This window comes from Motacilla alba, unplaced genomic scaffold (assembly GCF_015832195.1).
Source record: "Motacilla alba alba isolate MOTALB_02 unplaced genomic scaffold, Motacilla_alba_V1.0_pri HiC_scaffold_34, whole genome shotgun sequence".
Lineage (NCBI taxonomy): Eukaryota > Metazoa > Chordata > Aves > Passeriformes > Motacillidae > Motacilla > Motacilla alba.
In genome coordinates this window covers 1,522,641-1,544,005 of record NW_024037436.1, presented here as the reverse complement: position 1 = coordinate 1,544,005, position 21,365 = coordinate 1,522,641, and the positions used below count along the sequence as shown (strand labels likewise).

The 21,365-nt window shown below is 51.4% G+C and overlaps 1 protein-coding gene across 1 annotated transcript in view; it reads left to right on the top strand.

Annotated features, from left to right (window-relative positions):
• SMARCA4 (SWI/SNF related, matrix associated, actin dependent regulator of chromatin, subfamily a, member 4) overlaps positions 1-21,365 on the top strand; it is a 60,694-nt gene that overhangs the window by 16,424 nt on the left and 22,905 nt on the right. Inside the window, 15 exon segments of the mRNA XM_038126331.1 lie at positions 529-579; positions 1,877-2,007; positions 3,185-3,242; positions 4,107-4,225; positions 5,277-5,427; positions 7,395-7,558; positions 8,495-8,561; positions 9,577-9,687; positions 10,967-11,209; positions 11,926-12,039; positions 13,430-13,537; positions 14,281-14,367; positions 16,613-16,659; positions 17,834-18,000; positions 19,890-20,053. Coding sequence (XP_037982259.1) covers positions 529-579; positions 1,877-2,007; positions 3,185-3,242; positions 4,107-4,225; positions 5,277-5,427; positions 7,395-7,558; positions 8,495-8,561; positions 9,577-9,687; positions 10,967-11,209; positions 11,926-12,039; positions 13,430-13,537; positions 14,281-14,367; positions 16,613-16,659; positions 17,834-18,000; positions 19,890-20,053 — 1,782 coding nt within the window.

Below are 21,365 nucleotides of genomic sequence, written 5' to 3'. Positions count from 1 at the left end.
CTTCCTCTTCTTCCTCTTCTTTCTTTCTTTCCTCTTCCTCCTCTCATTCCTCTTCCTCTCCTTCCTCTTCTTCTCTCCTCTTCCTCTTCCTCCTCTCCTTCCTCTTCCTTTTCCTCTTCCTCTCCTTCCTCTCCTTCCTCTCCTTTTTCTCCTTCCTCTTCCTCTCCTTCCTTTCCTTCCTCTCCCTCTTCCTCTTTCTCTTCCTCCTCCTCTCTTTTTCTTCCTTCCTGCTCTTCATCTCCTTCCCTTTTTTCTTCTTTCCATCCTTTTTTTCCTTCCTCTTCCTCCTCCTCTTCCTCTTCCTCTTCCTCTCCTTCTCTCCTTCCTCTTCCTCTTCCTCTTCTACTCCTTCCTCTTTCTTCTCCTCTCTTTTTCTTCCTTCCTGCTCTTCATCTCCTTCCTTTTTTTCCTTCCTCTTCCTCTTCCTCTTCCTCTTCCTCTTCCTCTTCCTCTTCCTCTTCCTCTTCCTCTTCCTCTTCCTCCTCCTCTTCCTCTCCTTCCTCCTCCTCTGGCCGGTGGCTGGCGCAGAAGGCCGAGAACGCCGAGGGACAGGCTCCGGCCATCGGCCCCGACGGGGAGGTGAGACCGGGCAGATCCCTGGATCCTGGGATCCAGCGGGATCCGGGAGGGATCCACAGGGAACCACAGGGGGCTGGGAAGGATCTGGGAAGGATCCCAGGAAGGATCCAGGAAGGATCCACAGGGATCCGGGAAGGATCTACAGGGATCCGGGAAGGATCCACAGGGATCCGGGAAGGATCCACAGGTACCTAGGAAGGATCCACAGAGATCCGGGAAGGATCCACAGGGACCTGGGAAGGATCCACAGGGATCACAGGGATCCAGGAAGGATCCACAGAGATCCGGGAAGGATCCACAGAGACCCGGGAAGGATCCGGGAGGGATCTGGGAAGGATCCACAGGGATCACAGGGATCCAGGAAGGATCCACAGGGGTCCGGGAAGGATCCACAGGGACCTGGGAAGGATCCACTGGGATCCAGGAAGGATCCACAGGGGTCCGGGAAGGATCCACTGGGATCCAGGAAGGATCCACAGGGACCTGGGAAGGATCCACAGGGATCCGGGAAGGATCCACAGGGATCACAGGGATCCAGGAAGGATCCACAGGGGTCCGGGAAGGATCCACAGGGATCACAGGGATCCAGGAAGGATCCACAGGGATCCGGGAAGGATCCACAGGGACCTGGGAAGGATCCACAGGGATCACAGGGATCCAGGAAGGATCCACAGGGGTCCGGGAAGGATCCACAGGGATCCGGGAAGGATCCACAGGGGTCACAGGGATCTCAGGAAGGATCCACAGGGATCCACAGGGATCCAGGAAGGATCCACAGGGGTCCGGGAAGGATCCACTGGGATCCAGGAAGGATCCACAGGGACCTGGGAAGGATCCACAGGGACCCGGGAAGGATCCACAGGGATCACAGGGATCCAGGAAGGATCCACAGGGGTCCGGGAAGGATCCACAGGGATCACAGGGATCCAGGAAGGATCCACAGGGATCCGGGAAGGATCCACAGGGGTCACAGGGATCTCAGGAAGGATCCACAGGGGTCACAGGGATCTCAGGAAGGATCCACAGGGGTCCGGGAAGGATCCACTGGGATCCAGGAAGGATCCACAGGGACCTGGGAAGGATCCACAGGGATCCAGGAAGGATCCACTGGGGTCTGGGAAGGATCCACAGGGATCTGGGAAGGATCCACCGGGAGAATTCCCAATCCAGCGGGGTTTTTGGAGAATTCCCAATCCCACTCTGGGGGGGATTTTTTGGGCTGAGAATTCCCAGTCTGGGGCGGATTTTTTGGGAATTTTTTGGTGGGATTTTTGGGAATTCCCGACGCCTTTCCCAGCCCCTGGACGAGACCAGCCAGATGAGCGACCTGCCGGTGAAGGTGATCCACGTGGAGAGCGGCAAGATCCTGACGGGCACCGACGCGCCCAAGGCCGGGCAGCTGGAGGCCTGGCTGGAGATGAACCCGGGGTATGCTGGGAGCACTGGGAATACTGGGAATACTGGGAATGAACCCTGGGAGTACTGGGAATGAACCCTGGGAATACTGGGAATGAACCCTGGAGGGACTGGGAGCACTGGGGGGCCTGGCTGGAGATGAACCCGGGGTATGCTGGGAACGCCGGGAATACTGGGAATACTGGGAATACTGGGAATACTGGGAGCACTGTGAGGCCTGGCTGGAGATGAACCCGGGGTATGCTGGGAACGCCGGGAATGCTGGGAATACTGGGAATACTGGGAATGAACCCTGGGTGTACTGGGAATGAACCCTGGGGATACTGGGAGCACTGGGAATACTGGAAATACTGGGAGGCCTGGCTGGAGATGAACCCGGGGTATGCTGGGAATGCTGGGAATACTGGGAATGAACCCTGGGAATACTGGGAATGAACCCTGGGTGTACTGGGAATGAACCCTGGGGATACTGGGAATGAACCCTGGGAATGCTGGGAGCACTGGGAATACTGGGAATACTGGGAGGCCTGGCTGGAGATGAACCCGGGGTATGCTGGGAGCACTGGGAATACTGGGAATGAACCCTGGGAATACTGGGAATGCTGGGAATGCTGGGAATGGGAATGCTGGGAATGGGAGCACTGGGAATACTGGGAATATTGGGAATGCTGGGAATGGGAGCACTGGGAATATTGGGAACACGGGGAAGATTGGGAATGCTGGGAATGGGATCACTGGGAATACTGGGAATGCTGGGAATGGGATCACTGGGAATACTGGGAATGCTGGGAATGGGAACACTGGGAATACTGGGAATGCTGGGAATGGGAATAATGGGAATATTGGGAATGCTGGGAATGCTGGGAATGGGAGCAGTGGGAATACTGGGAATGGGAATGCTGGGAATGGGAGCACTGGGAATATTGGGAACACGGGGAAGATTGGGAATGCTGGGAATGGGATCACTGGGAATACTGGGAATGCTGGGAATGGGAACACTGGGAATACTGGGAATATTGGGAATGCTGGGAATACTGGGAATACTGGGAATGGGAATGCTGGGAATACTGGGAACACTGGGAATGCTGGGAATGGGAATGCTGGGAATACTGGGAACACAGGGAATGCTGGGAATGGGAGCACTGGGAATGCAGGCCCCATTCCACGTGGAATCCCCGTTTTCCCCCAGGTACGAGGTGGCTCCACGCTCCGACAGCGAGGAGAGCGGCTCCGAGGAGGAGGAGGAGGTGAGGAAGGCCCCAAACGGGGCAATAAACCGGGATAAAACGGGGCAATAAAATGGAATAAAACGGGATAAAACGGGATAAAACAGGGCAATAAAACGGAATAAAACAGGGCAATAAACCGGGATAAAACGGGGCAATAAAATGGAATAAAATGGAATAAAACGGGATAAAACGGGGCAATAAAATGGAATAAAACAGGGCAATAAACCGGGATAAAACGGGGCAATAAAATGGAATAAAATGGAATAAAACGGGATAAAACGGGGCAATAAAATGGAATAAAACGGGGCAAAAAAACTGAATAAAATGGGGCAAAATGGGGAGAAAATGAGGAATAAAATAGGGCAAAACGGGAGGAAAACATGGAATAAAATGGGGCAGGAATGGAAAATAAAATGGAATAAAATGGGGCAAAACGGGGGGAAAACGAGGAATAAAATGGGGCAGGATTGGAAAATAAAATGGAATAAAATGGGGCAGGATAATGAAATAAAGTGAAATAAAATGGGGCAGAATTGGAAAATAAAATGGGATAAAATGGGGCAGAATTGGAAAATAAAATGGGATAAAATGGGGCAGAATAATGAAATAAAATGGGATAAAATGGGGCAGAATAATGAAATAAAGTGGGATAAAATTGGGCAGGATTGGAAAATAAAATGGGATAAAATGGGGCAGGATTGGAAAATAAAATGGGATAAAATGAGGCAGGATTGGAAAATAAAATGGGGTAGAAAAGTAAAATAAAACTTTACTGATCCCACCCCCTCTTAATTAACTCCCCCCCCTTAATTTCAGTGTTTTTAATTAATTTGGAAGCTTCTTTAATCTAATTTTCCACCCAAATGGAATTTACCCTGCCAGGAGGAGGAGGAGGAGCAGCCGCAGCCGGCGCAGCCCGCGCTGCCCGTGGAGGAGAAGAAGAAAATTCCAGACCCCGACAGCGACGACGTCTCGGAGGTGGACGCCCGGCACATCATCGAGTGAGCCTTCCTCCCTCCCTCCTCTTCCTCTTCCCCTTCCTCTTCCTCTTCTTCTCCTTCTTCCTCTTCTTCTTCCTCTTCTTCTTCCTCTTCTTCTTCCCCTACTTCGTTCTCTTCTTCTTCCTTTTCTGCTTCTTATTCTTTTTCTTCCTTCTCCTCCTCTTCCTCTTCCTCTTCCTCTTCCTCTTCCTCTTCCTCTTCCTCTTCCTCTTCCTCTTCCTCTTCCTCTTCTTGTCTTTCTCTTCTTCCTCTTCCTCTTTTTTTCCCGTTCTTCTTCCTCTTCCCCTTCATCTTCCTCTTCCTTTTCTTCTCCTTTCTCTTCCTCTTTTTCTTCTTCTTCTCTTCCTCTTCCCCTTCTTCCTCTTCCCCTTCCTCTTCCTCTTCTTCTTCCTGTTCCTCTTCTTCTTCTTCCCCTTCTCCTTCCTCTTCCTCTTTCTCTTCTTTTTCCTTTTCTTCTTCTTCCTCTTCCTCTTCTTCCTCTTCCTCTTCCTCTTCCCCTTCCCCTTACCCTTCCCCTTCCTCTTCCTCTTCCTCTTCCTCTTCCTCTTCCTCTTCCTCTTCCTCTTCCTCTTTTTCTTCTTCTTCCTCTTCCCCTTCCTGTTCTTCTTTCCCTTCTTCCTCTTCTTCCTCTTCTTCCTCTTCCCCTTCCCCTTCCTCTTCCTCTTCCTTTTTTCCTCTTACTCTTCTTCTTCCCTTTCCTCTTCCTCTTTCCCTTCCTCTTCCTCTTCCTCTTCCTCTTCCTCTTCCTCTTCCTCTTCCTCTTCCTCTTCCTCTTCCTCCTCTTCCTCTTCCTCCTCTTCTTCCTCTTCCTCTTCCTCTTCCTCTTCCTCTTCCTCTTCCTCTTCCTCTTCCTCTTCCTCTTCCTCTTCCTCTTCCTCCTCTTCCTCTTCCTCTTCCTCTTCCTCCTCCTCCTCCTCTCCTTCCCTTTTTTCTTCCCATCCTTTTTTCCTCTTCCCTTTCCTGGTGGTCCATCACCCTTTATCCCAATTTTCCCCCTTTTTTCCCGTTTTTCCCGGTTTTCCGTGACGCGTTCTCCCGGTTGTCCGGGCAGGAACGCCAAGCAGGACGTGGACGACGAGTACGGCGTGTCGCAGGCGCTGGCGCGGGGGCTGCAGTCCTACTACGCCGTGGCTCACGCCGTCACCGAGCGCGTGGACAAGCAGTCGGCCCTGATGGTCAACGGCGTCCTCAAGCAGTACCAGGTGAGGGAGCGGCCGCGGGACGTCGGGATCTGGAGATGGTGGGGATCTGAGGTGGGATCTGAGGTGGGATCTGGAGATTGATGAGGATCTGAGGTGGATCTGAGGTGGGATCTGGAGAGGGATGGGGATCTGAGGTGGATCTGGAGATGGATGGAGATCTGAGGTGGATCTGGAGAGGGATGGGGATCTGAGGTGGATCTGAGGTGGATCTGGAGAGGGATGGGGATCTGAGGTGGGATCTGGAGATGGATGAAGATCTGAGGTGGGACGGAGATGGATGGAGATCTGGAGATGGATGGAGATCTGAGGTGGGATCTGGAGCTGGATGGGGATCTGAGGTGGGATCTGGAGAGGGATGAGGATCTGAGGTGGGATCTGGAGAGGGATGAGGATCTGAGGTGGATCAGGAGAGGGATGGGGATCTGAGGTGGGATCTGGAGATTGAGGTGGGATCTGGAGATGGATGAAGATCTGAGGTGGATCTGGAGCTGGATGCAGGGTGGGATGGAGATCTGAGGTGGGATCTGGAGATGGATGAAGATCTGAGGTGGATCTGGAGCTGGATGCAGGGTGGGATGGAGATCTGAGGTGGGATCTGGAGATGGATGAAGATCTGAGGTGGGACGGAGATGGATGGAGATCTGGAGATGGATGGAGATCTGAGGTGGGATCTGGAGAGGGATGAGGATCTGAGGTGGGATCTGGAGATGGTGGGGATCTGAGGTGGATCTGGAGATCTGAGGTGGGATCTGGAGCTGGATGAGGATCTGAGGTGGATCTGGAGATGGATGGGGATCTGAGGTGGGATCTGGAGAGGGATGGGGATCTGAGGTGGGATCTGGAGAGGGATGGGGATCTGAGGTGGGATCTGGAGAGGGATGGGGATCTGAGGTGGGATCTGGAGAGGGATGAGGATCTGAGGTGGGATCTGGAGATGATGGAGATCTGAGGTGGATCTGGAGATCTGAGGTGGATCTGGAGCTGGATGAGGATCTGAGGTGGATCTGGAGATGGATGGGGATCTGAGGTGGATCTGAGGTGGGATCTGGAGAGGGATGAGGATCTGAGGTGGATCTGGAGAGGGGTGGGGACCTGAGGTGGATCTGGAGATGGATGGAGATCTGAGGTGGATCTGGAGAGGGATGGGGATCTGAGGTGGATCTGGAGATGGATGGGGATCTGAGGTGGGATCTGAGGTGGGATCAGGAGAGGGATGGGGATCTGAGGTGGATCAGGAGAGGGATGGGGATCTGAGGTGGATCTGAGGTGGGATCTGGAGAGGGATGGGGATCTGAGGTGGATCTGGAGATGGATGAGGATCTGAGGTGGGATCTGGAGATGGATGGGGATCTGAGGTGGATCTGAGGTGGATCTGGAGATGGATGGGGATCTGAGGTGGATCTGAGGTGGGATCTGGAGAGGGATGAGGATCTGAGGTGGGATCTGAGGTGGGATCTGGAGATGGATGAGGATCTGAGGTGGGATCTGGAGATGGATGAGGATCTGAGGTGGATCTGGAGATGGATGGAGATCTGAGGTGGGATCTGGAGATGGATGAGGATCTGAGGTGGATCTGGAGAGGGGTGGGGACCTGAGGTGGATCTGGAGATGGATGGAGATCTGAGGTGGGATCTGGAGAGGGATGGGGATCTGAGGTGGATCTGAGGTGGGATCTGGAGATGGATGAGGATCTGAGGTGGATCTGGAGAGGGGTGGGGATCTGAGGTGGATCAGGAGAGGGATGGGGATCTGAGGTGGGATCTGGAGATGGATGGGGATCTGAGGTGGGATCTGGAGAGGGATGGGGATCTGAGGTGGGATCTGGAGCTGAATGAAGATCTGAGGTGGGATCTGGAGAGGGATGGAGATCTGGGGTGGGATCTGGAGCTGGATGAGGATCTGAGGTGGGATCTGGAGAGGGATGGAGATCTGAGGTGGGATCTGGAGCTGGATCTCCATTCCCACAGATCAAAGGCCTGGAATGGTTGGTGTCCCTCTACAACAACAACCTCAACGGGATCCTGGCCGACGAGATGGGGCTGGGCAAGACCATCCAGACCATCGCCCTCATCACGTACCTCATGGAGCACAAGCGCATCAACGGCCCCTTCCTCATCATCGTCCCGCTCTCGTGAGTGCGCGGCCGTCCCGCGGCCACCTCCGGCCCCGCCTTCCCAAAATTCCCACCCTTGGTGGACCATCCCAGGTCCATCTCCGGCCCTGTGTTCCCAGAATTCCCACCCTTTTTGGAGGATCTCCAGCCCCACCTTCCCAAAATTCCCACCCTTGGTGGACCATCCCAGGTCCATCTCCAGCCCCACCTTCCCAAAATTCCCACCCTTTTTGGACCATCCCAGGTCCATCTCCAGCCCCGCGTTCCCGGAATTCCCACCCTTGTTGGACCATCCCAGGTCCATCTCCAGCCCCACGTTCCCAGAATTCCCACCCTTTTTGGTGGATCTCCAGCCCCACCTTCCCAGAATTCCCACCCTTTTTGGACCATCCCAGGTCCATCTCCGGCCCCGCATTCCCGGAATTCCCACCCTTGTTGGACCATCCCGCGTCCATCTCCAGCCCCACCTTCCCAGAATTCCCACCCTTGTTGGACCATCCCAGATCCATCTCCAGCCCCGCGTTCCCGGAATTCCCACCCTTGTTGGAGGATCTCCATCCCCACGTTCCCAAAATTCCCACCCTTTTTGGTGGATCTCCAGCCCCACCTTCCCAGAATTCCCACCCTTGGTGGACCATCCCAGGTCCATCTCCAGCCCCGCATTCCCGGAATTCCCACCCTTGTTGGAGGATCTCCAGCCCCACGTTCCCGAAATTCCCACCCTTGGTGGACCATCCCAGGTCCATCTCCGGCCCCACCTTCCCAGAATTCCCACCCTTGTTGGACCATCCCGCGTCCATCTCCAGCCCCACCTTCCCAAAATTCCCACCCTTTTTGGAGGATCTCCAGCCCCACCTTCCCAGAATTCCCACCCTTTTTGGACCATCCCAGGTCCATCTCCAGCCCCTCATTCCCAGAATTCCCACCCTTTTTTCCGTCCGTCCTTCCCCGCAGGACTTTGTCCAACTGGGCCTACGAGTTCGACAAGTGGGCTCCTTCCGTGGTCAAGGTCTCCTACAAGGTGAGTTCCAAAGCCCTCGGATCCACGAAATTCCAAGAAAATCCACGAAATTCCAGAAAAAGTCCACAAAATTCCAAAAAAATCCACGAAATTCCAAAAAAATCCGCGAAAATCCCATTTTTGGGCGTTCCTCACCACCAGGAACCTCCCAAAACCTCCTCACCTCGCTGTAGAACCCCTCTCCCACCCATTTTTTTTGGGAATTCCAAATCTAAAGAGGTTGGAGCTCCAAATCCAAAGAGGTTGGAGCTCCAAATCCACGAAATTCCAAAAAAATTCCACGAAATTCCACGAAAATCCATGAAAATCCCATTTTGGGCGTTCCTCACCACCAGGAACCTCCCAAAACCTCCTCGCCTCTCCTCAGAACCCCTTCCCACCCATTTTTTTTGGGAATTCCACATCTGAAGAGGTTGGAGCTCCAAATCCATGTGGATTGGAGCTCCAAATCCATGAAAATCCAAAGAAAATCCACAAAATTCCCAAAAAATCCACGAAAATCCTCAAAAATCCCATTTTGGGCATTCCTCATCACCAGGAACCTCCCAAAACCTCCTCACCTCGCTGCAGAACCCCCTTCCCACCCGTTTTTTTCGGGAATTCCACATCTGAAGAGGTTGGAGCTCCAAATCCAAAGAGGTTGGAGCTCCAAATCCACGAAATTCCAAGAAAAAATCCACGAAATTCCCAAAGAAATCCACGAAAATCCCATTTTGGGTCGTTCCTCACCACCAGGAACCTCCCAAAACCTCCTCACCTCGCTGTAGAACTCCTCTCCCACCCGTTTTTTTTGGGAATTCCAAATCTGAAGAGGTTGGACCTCCAAATCCAAGTGGGTTGGAGCTCCAAATCCACGAAATTCCAAAAAAAATCCACGAAAATCCTCAAAAATCCCATTTTGGACGTTCCTCACCACCAGGAACCTCCCCAAACCTCCTCACCTCACCACAGAACCCCCTTCCCACCCGTTTTTTTTCGGGAATTCCTCCATTCCCCTCCGGAATTGTCCCCCCAGGGCTCTCCGGCGGCGCGGCGCGCCTTCGTCCCGCAGCTTCGCAGCGGGAAGTTCAACGTTCTCCTCACCACCTACGAGTACATCATCAAGGACAAGCACATCCTGGCCAAGGTGGGCGCCTCTTCCGGCCTCGGAAAAGACGGAATTCCGGGAAAATCCCAATATTTGTGCTGGGCAGGAGCTAAAACCGGAGTGGAGGTGGAAGAAGGTTTGGGGGTAGAAGAATTGTTGAGGTCCAAGTTGGGTTTTTTGGGGTTTATTTCCTTTTTTTTGGGATTTTTTTCTTATATTTTGAATTTTTTTCTTGTTTTATGAGGTTTTTATTTGAATTTTTGGGGTTTCTTTCTTGTGTTGGCGGGTTGTTGTAGTGAGGGTCGGGAATTCCAGAAGGTCCTGAGAAAGTTCTGCTGAAATTGTGGGAAAATTCTGAGAAAATTCTGGAAAATTCTGAGAAAATTCCGGGAAAATTCTGATAAAATTATGGGAAAATTCTGGGAAAATTCAGAGAAAATTCAGGGAAAATTCTGCTAAAATTCAGGGAAAATTCTGCTAAAATTCAGAGAAAATTCTGCTAAAATTCTGTTAAAATTCAGGGAAAATTCAGAGAAAATTCAGGGAAAATTCTGCTAAAATTCAGGGAAAATTCTCCGAAAATTCTGCTCCAATCCCGAGAAAACCCCACAAAAAACCCCGGTCAAACCCAGCTGTGGCTGAGATGTTCTGAGATCTTCTGAGATGTTCTTCTGAGATGTTCTGAGACGTTCTGAGATGTTCTGAGATGTTCTGAGACGTTCTGAGATGTTCTGAGATGTTCTGAGATGTTCTTCTGAGATGTTCTGAGATGTTCTGAGACGTTCTGAGATGTTCTGAGATGTTCTGAGATGTTCTGAGATGTTCTTCTGAGGTGTTCTGAGATGTTCTGAGATGTTCTTCTGAGGTGTTCTGAGATGTTCTGAGATGTTCTTCTGAGGTGTTCTGAGATGTTCTGAGATGTTCTTCTGAGATGTTCTGAGATGTTCTGAGATGTTCTTCTGAGGTGTTCTGAGATGTTCTTCTGAGATGTTCTGAGACGTTCTGAGATGTTCTGAGATGTTCTTCTGAGGTGTTCTGAGACGTTCTGAGATGTTCTGAGATGTTCTTCTGAGGTGTTCTGAGATGTTCTGAGATGTTCTGAGACGTTCTGAGATGTTCTGAGATGTTTTTCTGAGGTGTTCTGAGATGTTCTGAGATGTTCTGAGGTGTTCTGAGATGTTCTGAGATGTTCTTCTGAGATTTTCTGAGACGTTCTGAGATGTTCTGAGACGTTCTGAGACGTTCTGAGATGTTCTGAGATGTTCTTCTGAGATGTTCTTCTGAGATGTTCTGAGATGTTCTCCTCCGTCCCCCCCAGATCCGCTGGAAGTACATGATCGTGGACGAGGGCCACCGCATGAAGAACCACCACTGCAAGCTCACGCAGGTCCTCAACACCCACTACGTGGCCCCGCGCCGGCTCCTCCTCACCGGGACCCCCCTCCAGAACAAACTCCCGGAGCTCTGGGCCCTCCTCAACTTCCTCCTGCCCACCATCTTCAAGAGCTGCAGCACCTTCGAGCAGTGGTTCAACGCGCCCTTCGCCATGACCGGCGAGAAGGTGCCGGAAGAGGGGGGAGGTCGGGGAGAGGTCGGGGGGTGCTGGGGTGGGGTTGAGGTTGGTGGTGGTGGATCTGGAGGGGTTTGAGCCTTCCTGGAGCTCTGGGAGGTGGATCAGTGTCTGGAATGGATCTGGAGAAGTTTGGGATGGTTCTGGAGCTCTGGGAGGTGGATCAGGTTCTTTGATGGATCTGGAGGGGTTTGAGCGTTCCTGGAGCTCTGGGAGGTGGATCGGTGTCTTTTCTGGAGCTCTGGGAGGTGGATCAGTGTCTGGAATGGATCTGGAGAAGTTTGGGATGGTTCTGGAGCTCTGGGAGGTGGATCGGTGTCTTTTCTGGAGCTCTGGGAGGTGGATCCATATCTGGAATGGATCTGGAGAAGTTGGAAGTGGTTCTGGAGCTCTGGGAGGTGGATTGGTGTCTGGAATGGATCTGGAGAAGTTTGGGATGGTTCTGCAGCTGTGGGAGGTGGATCAGGTTCTTTGATGGATCTTGGAGGGGTTTGAGTGTTCCTGGAGCTCTGGGAGGTGGATCGGTGTCTGGAATGGATCTGGAGAACTTGGAAGTGGTTCTGGAGCTCTGGGAGGTGGATCGGTGTCTGGAATGGATCTGGAGAAGTTTGGGATGGTTCTGGACCTGCAGGAGGTGGATCGGTGTCACCCCGAGGGCTCCGTTCCCTTCTCTGAGTGACAATCCCTGCTCCTGGTGACAATTCCAGGTGGACCTGAACGAGGAGGAGACCATCCTCATCATCCGCCGTCTCCACAAGGTGCTCCGGCCCTTCCTGCTGCGGCGCCTCAAGAAGGAGGTGGAGGCTCAGCTCCCAGAGAAGGTGACCCTGGAGGGTGCCCTCGCCTTTCCCCATCCCTGGAGACCCCTGGGGGGATCCGTCCTGGGATGTGGACATGGGGCTTCTTCCCACCCCACCATCATCGCTGCCTTGGGTTGGGTTGGGTTGGGTTGGGTTGAGCAGATGTTTGGGTTGGGTTGGGTTGGGTTGGGCAGATGGTTGGCTTGGGTTGAACAGTGGTTGGGTTGGGTTGGGTTGAGTTGGGTTGGGTTGGGTTGAGTTGGGTTGGGTTGGGTTGAACCATGGTTGAGTTGATCAGTGGTTGGGTTGAGTTGGGTTGGGTTGGGTTGAGTTGAGTTGGGTTGGGTTGAATGTTGGGTTGGGTTGAGTTGGGTTGGGTTGGGTTGGGTTGAACCATTGGTTGGGTTGGGTTGGGTTGAACAGTTGTTGGGTTGTGTTGGGTTGAGTTGGATTGAACTGATGGTTGGGTTGGGTTGAACAGTGGTTGGGTTGAGTTGGGTTGAGTTGATCAGTGATTGGGTTGGGTTGGGTTGAACGTTGGGTTGGGTTGAGCAGATGGTTGGGTTGGGTTTGGTTGGGTTGAGCAGATGTTGGGGTTGGGTTGGCTTGGGTTGGGTTGGGTTGATCAGTGATTGGGTTGGGTTGGGTTGGGTTGAGCAGATGCTTGGGTTGGGTTGAGCAGATGGTTGGGTTGGGTTGGGTTGAGTTGGGTTGGGTTGAACCATGGTTGAGTTGATCAGTGGTTGGGTTGAGTTGGGTTGGGTTGGGTTGAACCATGGTTGGGTTGATCAGTGATTGGGTTGGGTTGAACATTGGGTTGGGTTGAGTTGGGTTGGGTTGGGTTGATCAGTGATTGGGTTGGGTTGGGTTGGGTTGAACCATTGGTTGGGTTGGGTTGGGTTGAACCGATGGTTGGGTTGGGTTGGGTTGAACAGTGGTTGGGTTGGGTTGGGTTGGGTTGAACCAATGGTTGGGTTGGGTTGGGTTGGGTTGGGTTGAACCAATGGTTGGATTGAGTTGAACCAGTGGCTGGGTCGGGTTGATCAGTGGTTGGGTTGAGTTGGGTTGGGTTGGGTTGAACCATGGTTGGGTTGATCAGTGATTGGGTTGGGTTGGGTTGGGTTGGGTTGGGTTAGGTTGGGTTGAACCATGGTTGAGTTGATCAGTGGTTGGGTTGGGTTGGGCTGAACAGTGGTTGGGTTGGGTTGGGTTGGGTTGGGTTGAACCATGGTTGAGTTGATCAGTGGTTGGGTTGGGTTGAACAGTGGTTGGGTTGAGTTGGGTTGAATGTTGGGTTGGGTTGAGTTGGGTTGGGTTGGGTTGAACATTGGGTCGGCTTGGCTCGTGTCGTGTCGTGTCACCTCCCCGTGGCCGTGCCGCTCACCGCGCCGCTCCCGTTGCCTCCCGCCAGGTGGAGTACGTCATCAAGTGCGACATGTCGGCGCTGCAGCGCGTCCTCTACCGCCACATGCAGGCCAAGGGCGTCCTGCTCACCGACGGCTCCGAGAAGGACAAGAAGGTCGGGATTGGGGGTCCGGGCGTTCGGGGGCGCCGGGCGCGGGGCGGGCTCCGCGCCGGGGCGGCTTTGGGCGGTGCCGGAACGAGCGCGGTAAAACCGCGCCATGATTGGCGCGAGACGATTCGGTCGCGGCTGAAAGCTGGAGGTGGAAATTTATTTAAATGTATTGAAATTAATTTTTTAAAACGTTGTTTACTTAATAGATGAATACATTTATTTAAATAAATTGAAAGGTATTAATTTATTTGAATAAATCTAAATTTATTTTTAAAACTTATTTATTTAAAAATTTATTTGGACTGGTCAATAGGTGGGACCCAGAATTAATTTGGGTTTTTTTAACCCCAGCATGAATTAAGTTGGGGTTTTTTAACCCAAATTTTTTGAATGAATTTGGGGTTTGAATGAATTTGGGGTTGGAATGAATTTGGGGTTTGAATGATTTGGGGTTTGAATGAATTTGGGGTTTGAATTATTTGAGGTTTGAATGAATTTGGGGTTTTTAACCCAAATGTTTTGAATTCATTTGGGGTTTGAATGAATTTGGGGTTTTTAACCCAAATGTTTTGAATTCATTTGGGGTTTGAATGAATTTGGGGTTTTTAACCCAAATGGTTTGAATGAATCTGGGGTTTGAATTCATTTGGGGTTTGAATGCATTTGGGGTTTGAATTATTTGGGGTTTGAATAATTTGGGGTTTGAATAATTTGGGGTTTTTAACCGCCCGGCTCCTCCCTGGCAGGGCAAGGGCGGCACCAAGACCCTGATGAACACCATCATGCAGCTGCGCAAGATCTGCAACCACCCCTACATGTTCCAGCACATCGAGGTGGGGCCGGCGCCGCCACGGGGGAACGGGGGGACCCCAAAGGGTTAAACCCCAAAGGGTTAAACCCTGAAGGGATGAATCCCGAAGAGTGAAACCCTAAAGAGTTAAACCCTAAAGAGATGAACCCTAAAGGGATGGACCCCAAAGGGTTAAACCCTAAAGGGATGAACCCCAAAGGGTTAAACCCTAAAGGGATGAACCCCGAAGGGTTAAACCCTAAAGGGATGAACCCTAAAGGGTTAAACCCTAAAAGGATGAACCCTGAAGGGTTAAACCCTAAAGGGATGAACCCCAAAGAGTTAAACCTTAAAGGGTAAAACCCTAAAGAGATGAACCCTAAAGGGATAAACCCCGAAGGGATGAACCCTAAAGGGATGGACCACGAAGGGTTAAACCCTAAAGGGATGAACCCTAAAGGGATGGACCCCAAAGGGATGAACCCTAAAGGGTTAAACCCTAAAAGGATGAACCCTGAAGGGTTAAACCCTAAAGGGATGAACCCTAAAGGGTTAAACCCTAAAAGGATGAACCCTGAAGGGTTAAACCCTAAAGGGATGAACCACGAAGGGTTAAACCCTAAAGGGATGAACCCTAAAGGGTTAAACCCTAAAAGGATGAACCCTGAAGGGTTAAACCCTAAAGGGATGAACCCCAAAGAGTTAAACCTTAAAGGGTAAAACCCTAAAGAGATGAACCCTAAAGGGATGAACCCCGAAGGGATGAACCCTAAAGGGATGAACCACGAAGGGTTAAACCCTAAAGGGATGAACCCTGAAGGGTTAAACCCTAAAGGGATGAACCCTAAAGGGATGGACCCCGAAGGGTTAAACCCTAAAGGGGTGAACCCTAAAGGGATGGACCCCGAAGGGTTAAACCCTAAAGGGGTGAACCCTAAAGGGTTAAACCCTAAAGGGTTAAACCCTAAAAGGATGAACCACGAAGGGTTAAACCCTAAAGGGATGAACCCTAAAGGGATGGACCCCGAAGGGTTAAACCCTAAAGGGGTGAACCCTAAAGGGTTAAACCCTAAAAGGATGAACCCTGAAGGGGTAAACCCTAAAGGGATGAACCCCAAAGGGTTAAACTCAACGGGGTTAAACCCAATGAGGATAAACCCAATGGGGTTAAACTCAACAGGGTTAAACCCTAAAGGGTTAAACTCAATGGGGTTAAACTCAACGGGGTTGAACCCAACAGGGATAAACCCGATGGGGATAAACCCTAAAGGGTTAAACTCAACGGGGTCAAACTCCACGGGGTTAAACCCAACAGGGATGAACCCAAATGGGGATAAACCAAACCCAGGGATGAACCCAAATGGGGATGAACCAAACCCAGGGATGAACCCAAACGGGGATGAACCAAACCCAGGGATGAACCCAAAAACCAGGGATGAACCCAACCAGGATGAACCAAACCCAGGGATGAACCCAAAAACCAGGGATGAACCCAAATGGGGATGAACCCAAAAACCAGGGATGAACCAAAACCAAGGATGAACCAAACCCAGGGATGAACCCAACCAGGATGAACCAAACCCAGGGATGAACCCAAACAGGAATAAACCAAAAACCAGGGATGAACCAAACCCAGGGATGAACCCAAACGGGGATGAACCAAATCCAGGGATGAACCCAAAAACCAGGGATGAACCCAAACGGGGATAAACCAAAAACCAGGGATGAACCCAAACGGGGATGAACCCAATCGAACCCAACTTCCATCCCGTTTTCTTCCTCCCAAACCAATCCATCCTCCTCCTCACCAGCTTCCTGAGGGAACCGCGGCTCCTGAAAGCGGCTCCAGATTTTTTGGGGCAGATTTTGACCCCGTTTTGGGGCAGTTCCTGACCCCGTTTGGCTCCCAAAAGCAGCTCCAGATCTTCTGGGGCCGCTTCTTGACCCCGTTTGGCTCCTGAAAGCAGCTCCAGATTTTTGGGGCAGTTCCTGACCCCGTTTTGGGGCAATTTCTGTTCTTTCTGACCCCGTTTTGGGGCAGTTTCTGCTTCTTTCTGACCCCGTTTGGCTCCTGAAAGCAGCTCCAGATTTTTTGAGGCAGTTCCTGACCCCGTTTTGGGGCAGTTCCTGACCCCGTTGGGCTCCTGAAAGCAGCTCCAGATTTTTTGGGGCAGTTCCTGACCCCGTTTTGGGGCAGTTCCTGACCCCGTTTGGCTCCCAAAAGCAGCTCCAGATTTTTCTTTTCCTTCTCCTTCTTTTTTTGACACGATTCCTCCTCTCCGTTTCAGGAATCCTTCTCGGAGCACTTGGGCTTCACGGGCGGGATCGTGCAGGGGTAAGTCCCCAAATTTTGGGATTCGCCATAAAATCCACGAGTTTACAAACCCAAACTGATTCTGGGGACGGAAGATGAGCCACCCCCGCCTCACCAATCCAGACAATCCCAACAAAAAGGGGGAAACCACCAAATTTTCAACCTCAAATCCCGTTTTTCCCCTAATTTTGCTCGTTTTTCCCCGCCCCAGGCTGGATTTGTACCGCGCCTCCGGGACGATCCCAACAAAAAGGGGGAAACACCAAATTTTCACCCTCAAATCCCATTTTTTCCCTAATTTTGCTCGTTTTTCCCCGTCCCGGGCTGGATTTGTACCGCTCCTCCGGGACGATCCCAACAAAACCACCAAATTTTCATCCTCAAATCCCATTTTTCCCCTAATTTTGCTCGTTTTTCCCCGCCCCAGGCTGGATTTGTACCGCGCCCCCGGGACGATCCCAACAAAAAGGAGGAAACACCAAATTTTCACCCTCAAATCCCGTTTTTCCCCTAATTTTGCTCGTTTTTCCCCGCCCCAGGCTGGATTTGTACCGCGCCTCCGGGACGATCCCAACAAAAACACCAAATTTTCATCCTCAAATCCCGTTTTTTCCCTAATTTTGCTCGTTTTTCTCCGTCCCAGGCTGGATTTGTACCGCGCCTCCAGGACGATCCCAACAAAAACACCAAATTTTCAACCTCAAATCCGATTTTTCCCCTAATTTTGCTCGTTTTTCTCCGTCCCAGGCTGGATTTGTACCGCGCCTCCGGGACGATCCCAACAAAAAGGGGGAAACACCAAATTTTCACCCTCAAATCCCATTTTTCCCCTAATTTTGCTCGTTTTTCCCCGCCCCAGGCTGGATTTGTACCGCGCCCCCGGGACGATCCCAACAAAAAGGAGGAAACACCAAATTTTCATCCTCAAATCCCATTTTTTCCCTAATTTTGCTCGTTTTTCTCCGTCCCAGGCTGGATTTGTACCGCGCCTCCGGGACGATCCCAACAAAAAGGAGGAAACACCAAATTTTCACCCTCAAATCCCATTTTTCCCCTAATTTTGCTCGTTTTTCCCCGCCCCAGGCTGGATTTGTACCGCGCCTCCGGGACGACCCCAACAAAAAGGGGGAAACACCAAATTTTCATCCTCAAATCCCATTTTTCCCCTAATTTTGCTCGTTTTTCCCCGTCCCAGGCTGGATTTGTACCGCGCCTCTGGGAAGTTCGAGCTCCTGGACCGGATCCTTCCCAAACTCCGGGCCACCAACCACAAGGTGCTGCTCTTCTGCCAGATGACCTCCTTGATGACCATCATGGAGGATTACTTCGCTTACCGCGGCTTCAAATACCTCAGGCTGGACGGTGAGCGCCCCCGGGCTGGGTTGGGGTCGCGGGGTTGTCCCCACGGGGGCGGTGGGACGGTGGTGGAGTTGGAGGACGTGGAGAAATAAAGATGTCGGGGTGGACAAGGTGATAAAACAATAATTGATAAGCATCGAGAGGTGAAGATCGACGTCGCGGGTGAAGACGTGAAGGTCCCCGAGTAGGTGTGAAGATGGGGAGATCGATTTCGGGGCGTCCGGGGAGATGTCGAGGGGAAAAGCGAGATAAGAGATCGATAAATGGAAAGGTCGGCGTCTTGATGCGAAGATCACGCGATCGATATCGAGACATTGATAGTGGTGGCCCCAAAATGGCCCCAAATGGCCCCAAAACAACCCCAAAACGATCTCAAAGTGACCCCAGAATGGCCCCAAAACAGCCCCAAAATGACCCCAAAATGGTCCCAAAATGGCCCAAGACAGCCCCAAAATGACCCCAAAATGGCCCCAAAATGGCCCAAGACGGCCCCAAAACGATCTCAAAGTGACCCCAAAATGGCCCCAAAACAGCCCCAAAATGGCCCCAAAACGATCTCAAAGTGACCCCAAAATGGCCCCAAAACAGCCTCTAAATGACCCCAAAATGGCCCAAGACAGCCCCAAAATGGCCCCAAAACAACCCCAAAATGGCCCAAAATGACCCCAAAATGGCCCAAGACGGCCCCAAAATGGCCCCAAAACGGCCCCAAAACGATCTCAAAGTGACCCCAAAATGGCCCCAAAAGAGCCCCAAAATGGCCCCAAAACAGCCTCTAAATGACCCCAAAATGGCCCCAAAATGGCCCAAGACGGCCCCAAAATGGCCCCAAAACAACCCCAAAATGGCCCAAAATGACCCCAAAATGGCCCAAGATGGCCCCAAAATGGCCCCAAAACGGCCCCAAAATGGCCCCAAAATGGCCCAAGACGGCCCCAAAATGACCCCATAATGGCCCAATACGGCCCCAAAATGGCCCCAAAACGACCCCAAAATGACCTCAAAGTGACCCCAAAATGGCCCAAGACGGCCCCAAAATGGCCCAAGGCGGCCCCAAAATGGCCCCAAAACGACCTCAAAGTGACCCCAAAATGGCCCCAAAACAGCCCCAAAATGGCCCCAAAATTGCCCCAAAATCGTCCCAAAACAACCCCAAAACGACCTCAAAGTGACCCCAAAATGGCCCAAGACGGCCCCAAATCGGCCCCAAAATGACCCCAAAACGACCTCAAAGTGACCCCAAAATGGCCCAAGACGGCCCCAAAATGGCCCCAAATCGGCCCCAAAATGGCCCCAAAACGGCCCCAAAATGGCCCAAGACGGCCCCAAAACGACCCCAAAAGGACCCCAAAACGACCTCAAAGTGACCCCAAAATGGCCCAAGACGGCCCCAAAATCACCCCAAAATGGCCCCAAAACGACCCCAAAATGACCTCAAAGTGACCCCAAAATGGCCCAAGACGGCCCCAAAATGGCCCAAGACAGCCCCAAAATGACCCCAAAATGGTCCCAAAATGACCTCAAAGTGACCCCAAAATGGCCCAAGACGGCCCCAAAATGGCCCAGGACGGCCCCAAAACGACCCCAAAACGACCTCAAAGTGACCCCAAAATGGCCCAAGACAGCCCCAAAATGAGCCCAAAATGGCCCAAGACGGCCCCAAAACAGCCCCAAAACGACCCCAAAATTTCTGCCTGCTCTGATCCCACCTCCTGCCCCGCCTCCGAGCAGGATCCACCCTTTTCCCCCAATCCTTCTCCCCAAACCACCCCAACCCTTCCTCAACCGGGGGAAACACCAAAACTGCGTCGGGGAACGGGAATCCCATCCCACGGGAATCCCCGGAACCTTCCGGAACCGCCCCCGAGGGTGACGCCCGCGTGGGCTTGCAGGGACCACGAAGGCCGAGGACCGGGGCATGCTGCTGAAGACGTTCAACGAGCCGGGCTCGGAGTATTTCATCTTCCTGCTGAGCACGCGCGCCGGCGGCCTGGGCCTCAACCTGCAGTCGGCCGACACCGTCATCATCTTCGACAGCGACTGGAACCCCCACCAGGTAGGGCCGGCACCGATGGAGACGGGGATCCCGCGGGATCGGCGCCGCCCCGGGGGGCGCCGGCGACAGGGAGATTGATAGCGGGGTCGGTATCGACCAGATCACGTGATCAATATCGAGAGATCAATAGTGAGATTGATATCAAGGTTGATATCAAGATTTCAAGGATCAATATCATGGTATCCAGATCACGTGATCAATATCGAGAGATCAATATTGAGATTGATATCAGCGTTGTTATCAAGGTTGGCGTCAAGATTTCAAAGGTCAATGTCTTCATGTCCAGATCACGTGATCAATATCGAGAGATCAATAGTGAGATTGATAGCGAGGTTGATATCGACCAGATCACGTGATCAATATCGAGAGATCGATAGGGAGATATCAATAGTGAGATTGATATCAAGGTTGATATCAAGATTGGCGTCAAGATTTCAAGGATCAATATCATGGTATCCAGATCGCGTGATCAATATCAAGAGATCAATATTGAGATTGATATCAGCGTTGATATCAAGGTTGGCGTCAAGATTTCAGAGATCAATGTCTTCATATCCAGATCACGTGATCAATATCGAGAGATCGATAGGGAGATTGATATCAAGGTTGATATCAAGGCTGATATCAAGATTTCAGATATCAATATCTTGATATCCAGATCACGTGATCAATATCGAGAGATCGATAGGGAGATTGATATCGGGGTCGGTATCGACCAGATCACGTGATCAGTATCGAGAGATCGATAGGGAGATATCAATAGTGAGATTGATAGCGAGGTTGATATCAAGGCTGATATCAAGATTTCAAGGATCAATATCTTGATATCCCAATCACGTGATCAATATCGACACATCGATAGTGAGATTGATATCAAGGTTGATATCAAGGCTGATATCAAGATTTCAAAGATCAATATCTTGATATCCCAATCACGTGATCAATATCGAGAGATCGATAGGGAGATTGATATCGGGGTCGGTATCGACCAGATCACGTGATCAATATCGAGAGATCGACAGGGAGATTGATAGCGAGGTTGATATCAAGGTTGATATCAAGATTTGAAGTATCAATATCTTGGTATCCAGATTGTGTGATCAATATCGAGAGATCAATAGTGAGATATCAATAGTGAGATTGATATCAAGGTTGATATCAAGGTTGGCGTCAAGACTTCAAAGATCAATATCTTGATGTCCATTCTTGTGATCAATATCGAGTTATTGATGCTGAGATATCGATAGTGAGATTGATATCAAGGTTGATATCAAGGTTGGCGTCAAGATTTCAATTATCAATATCTTGGTGT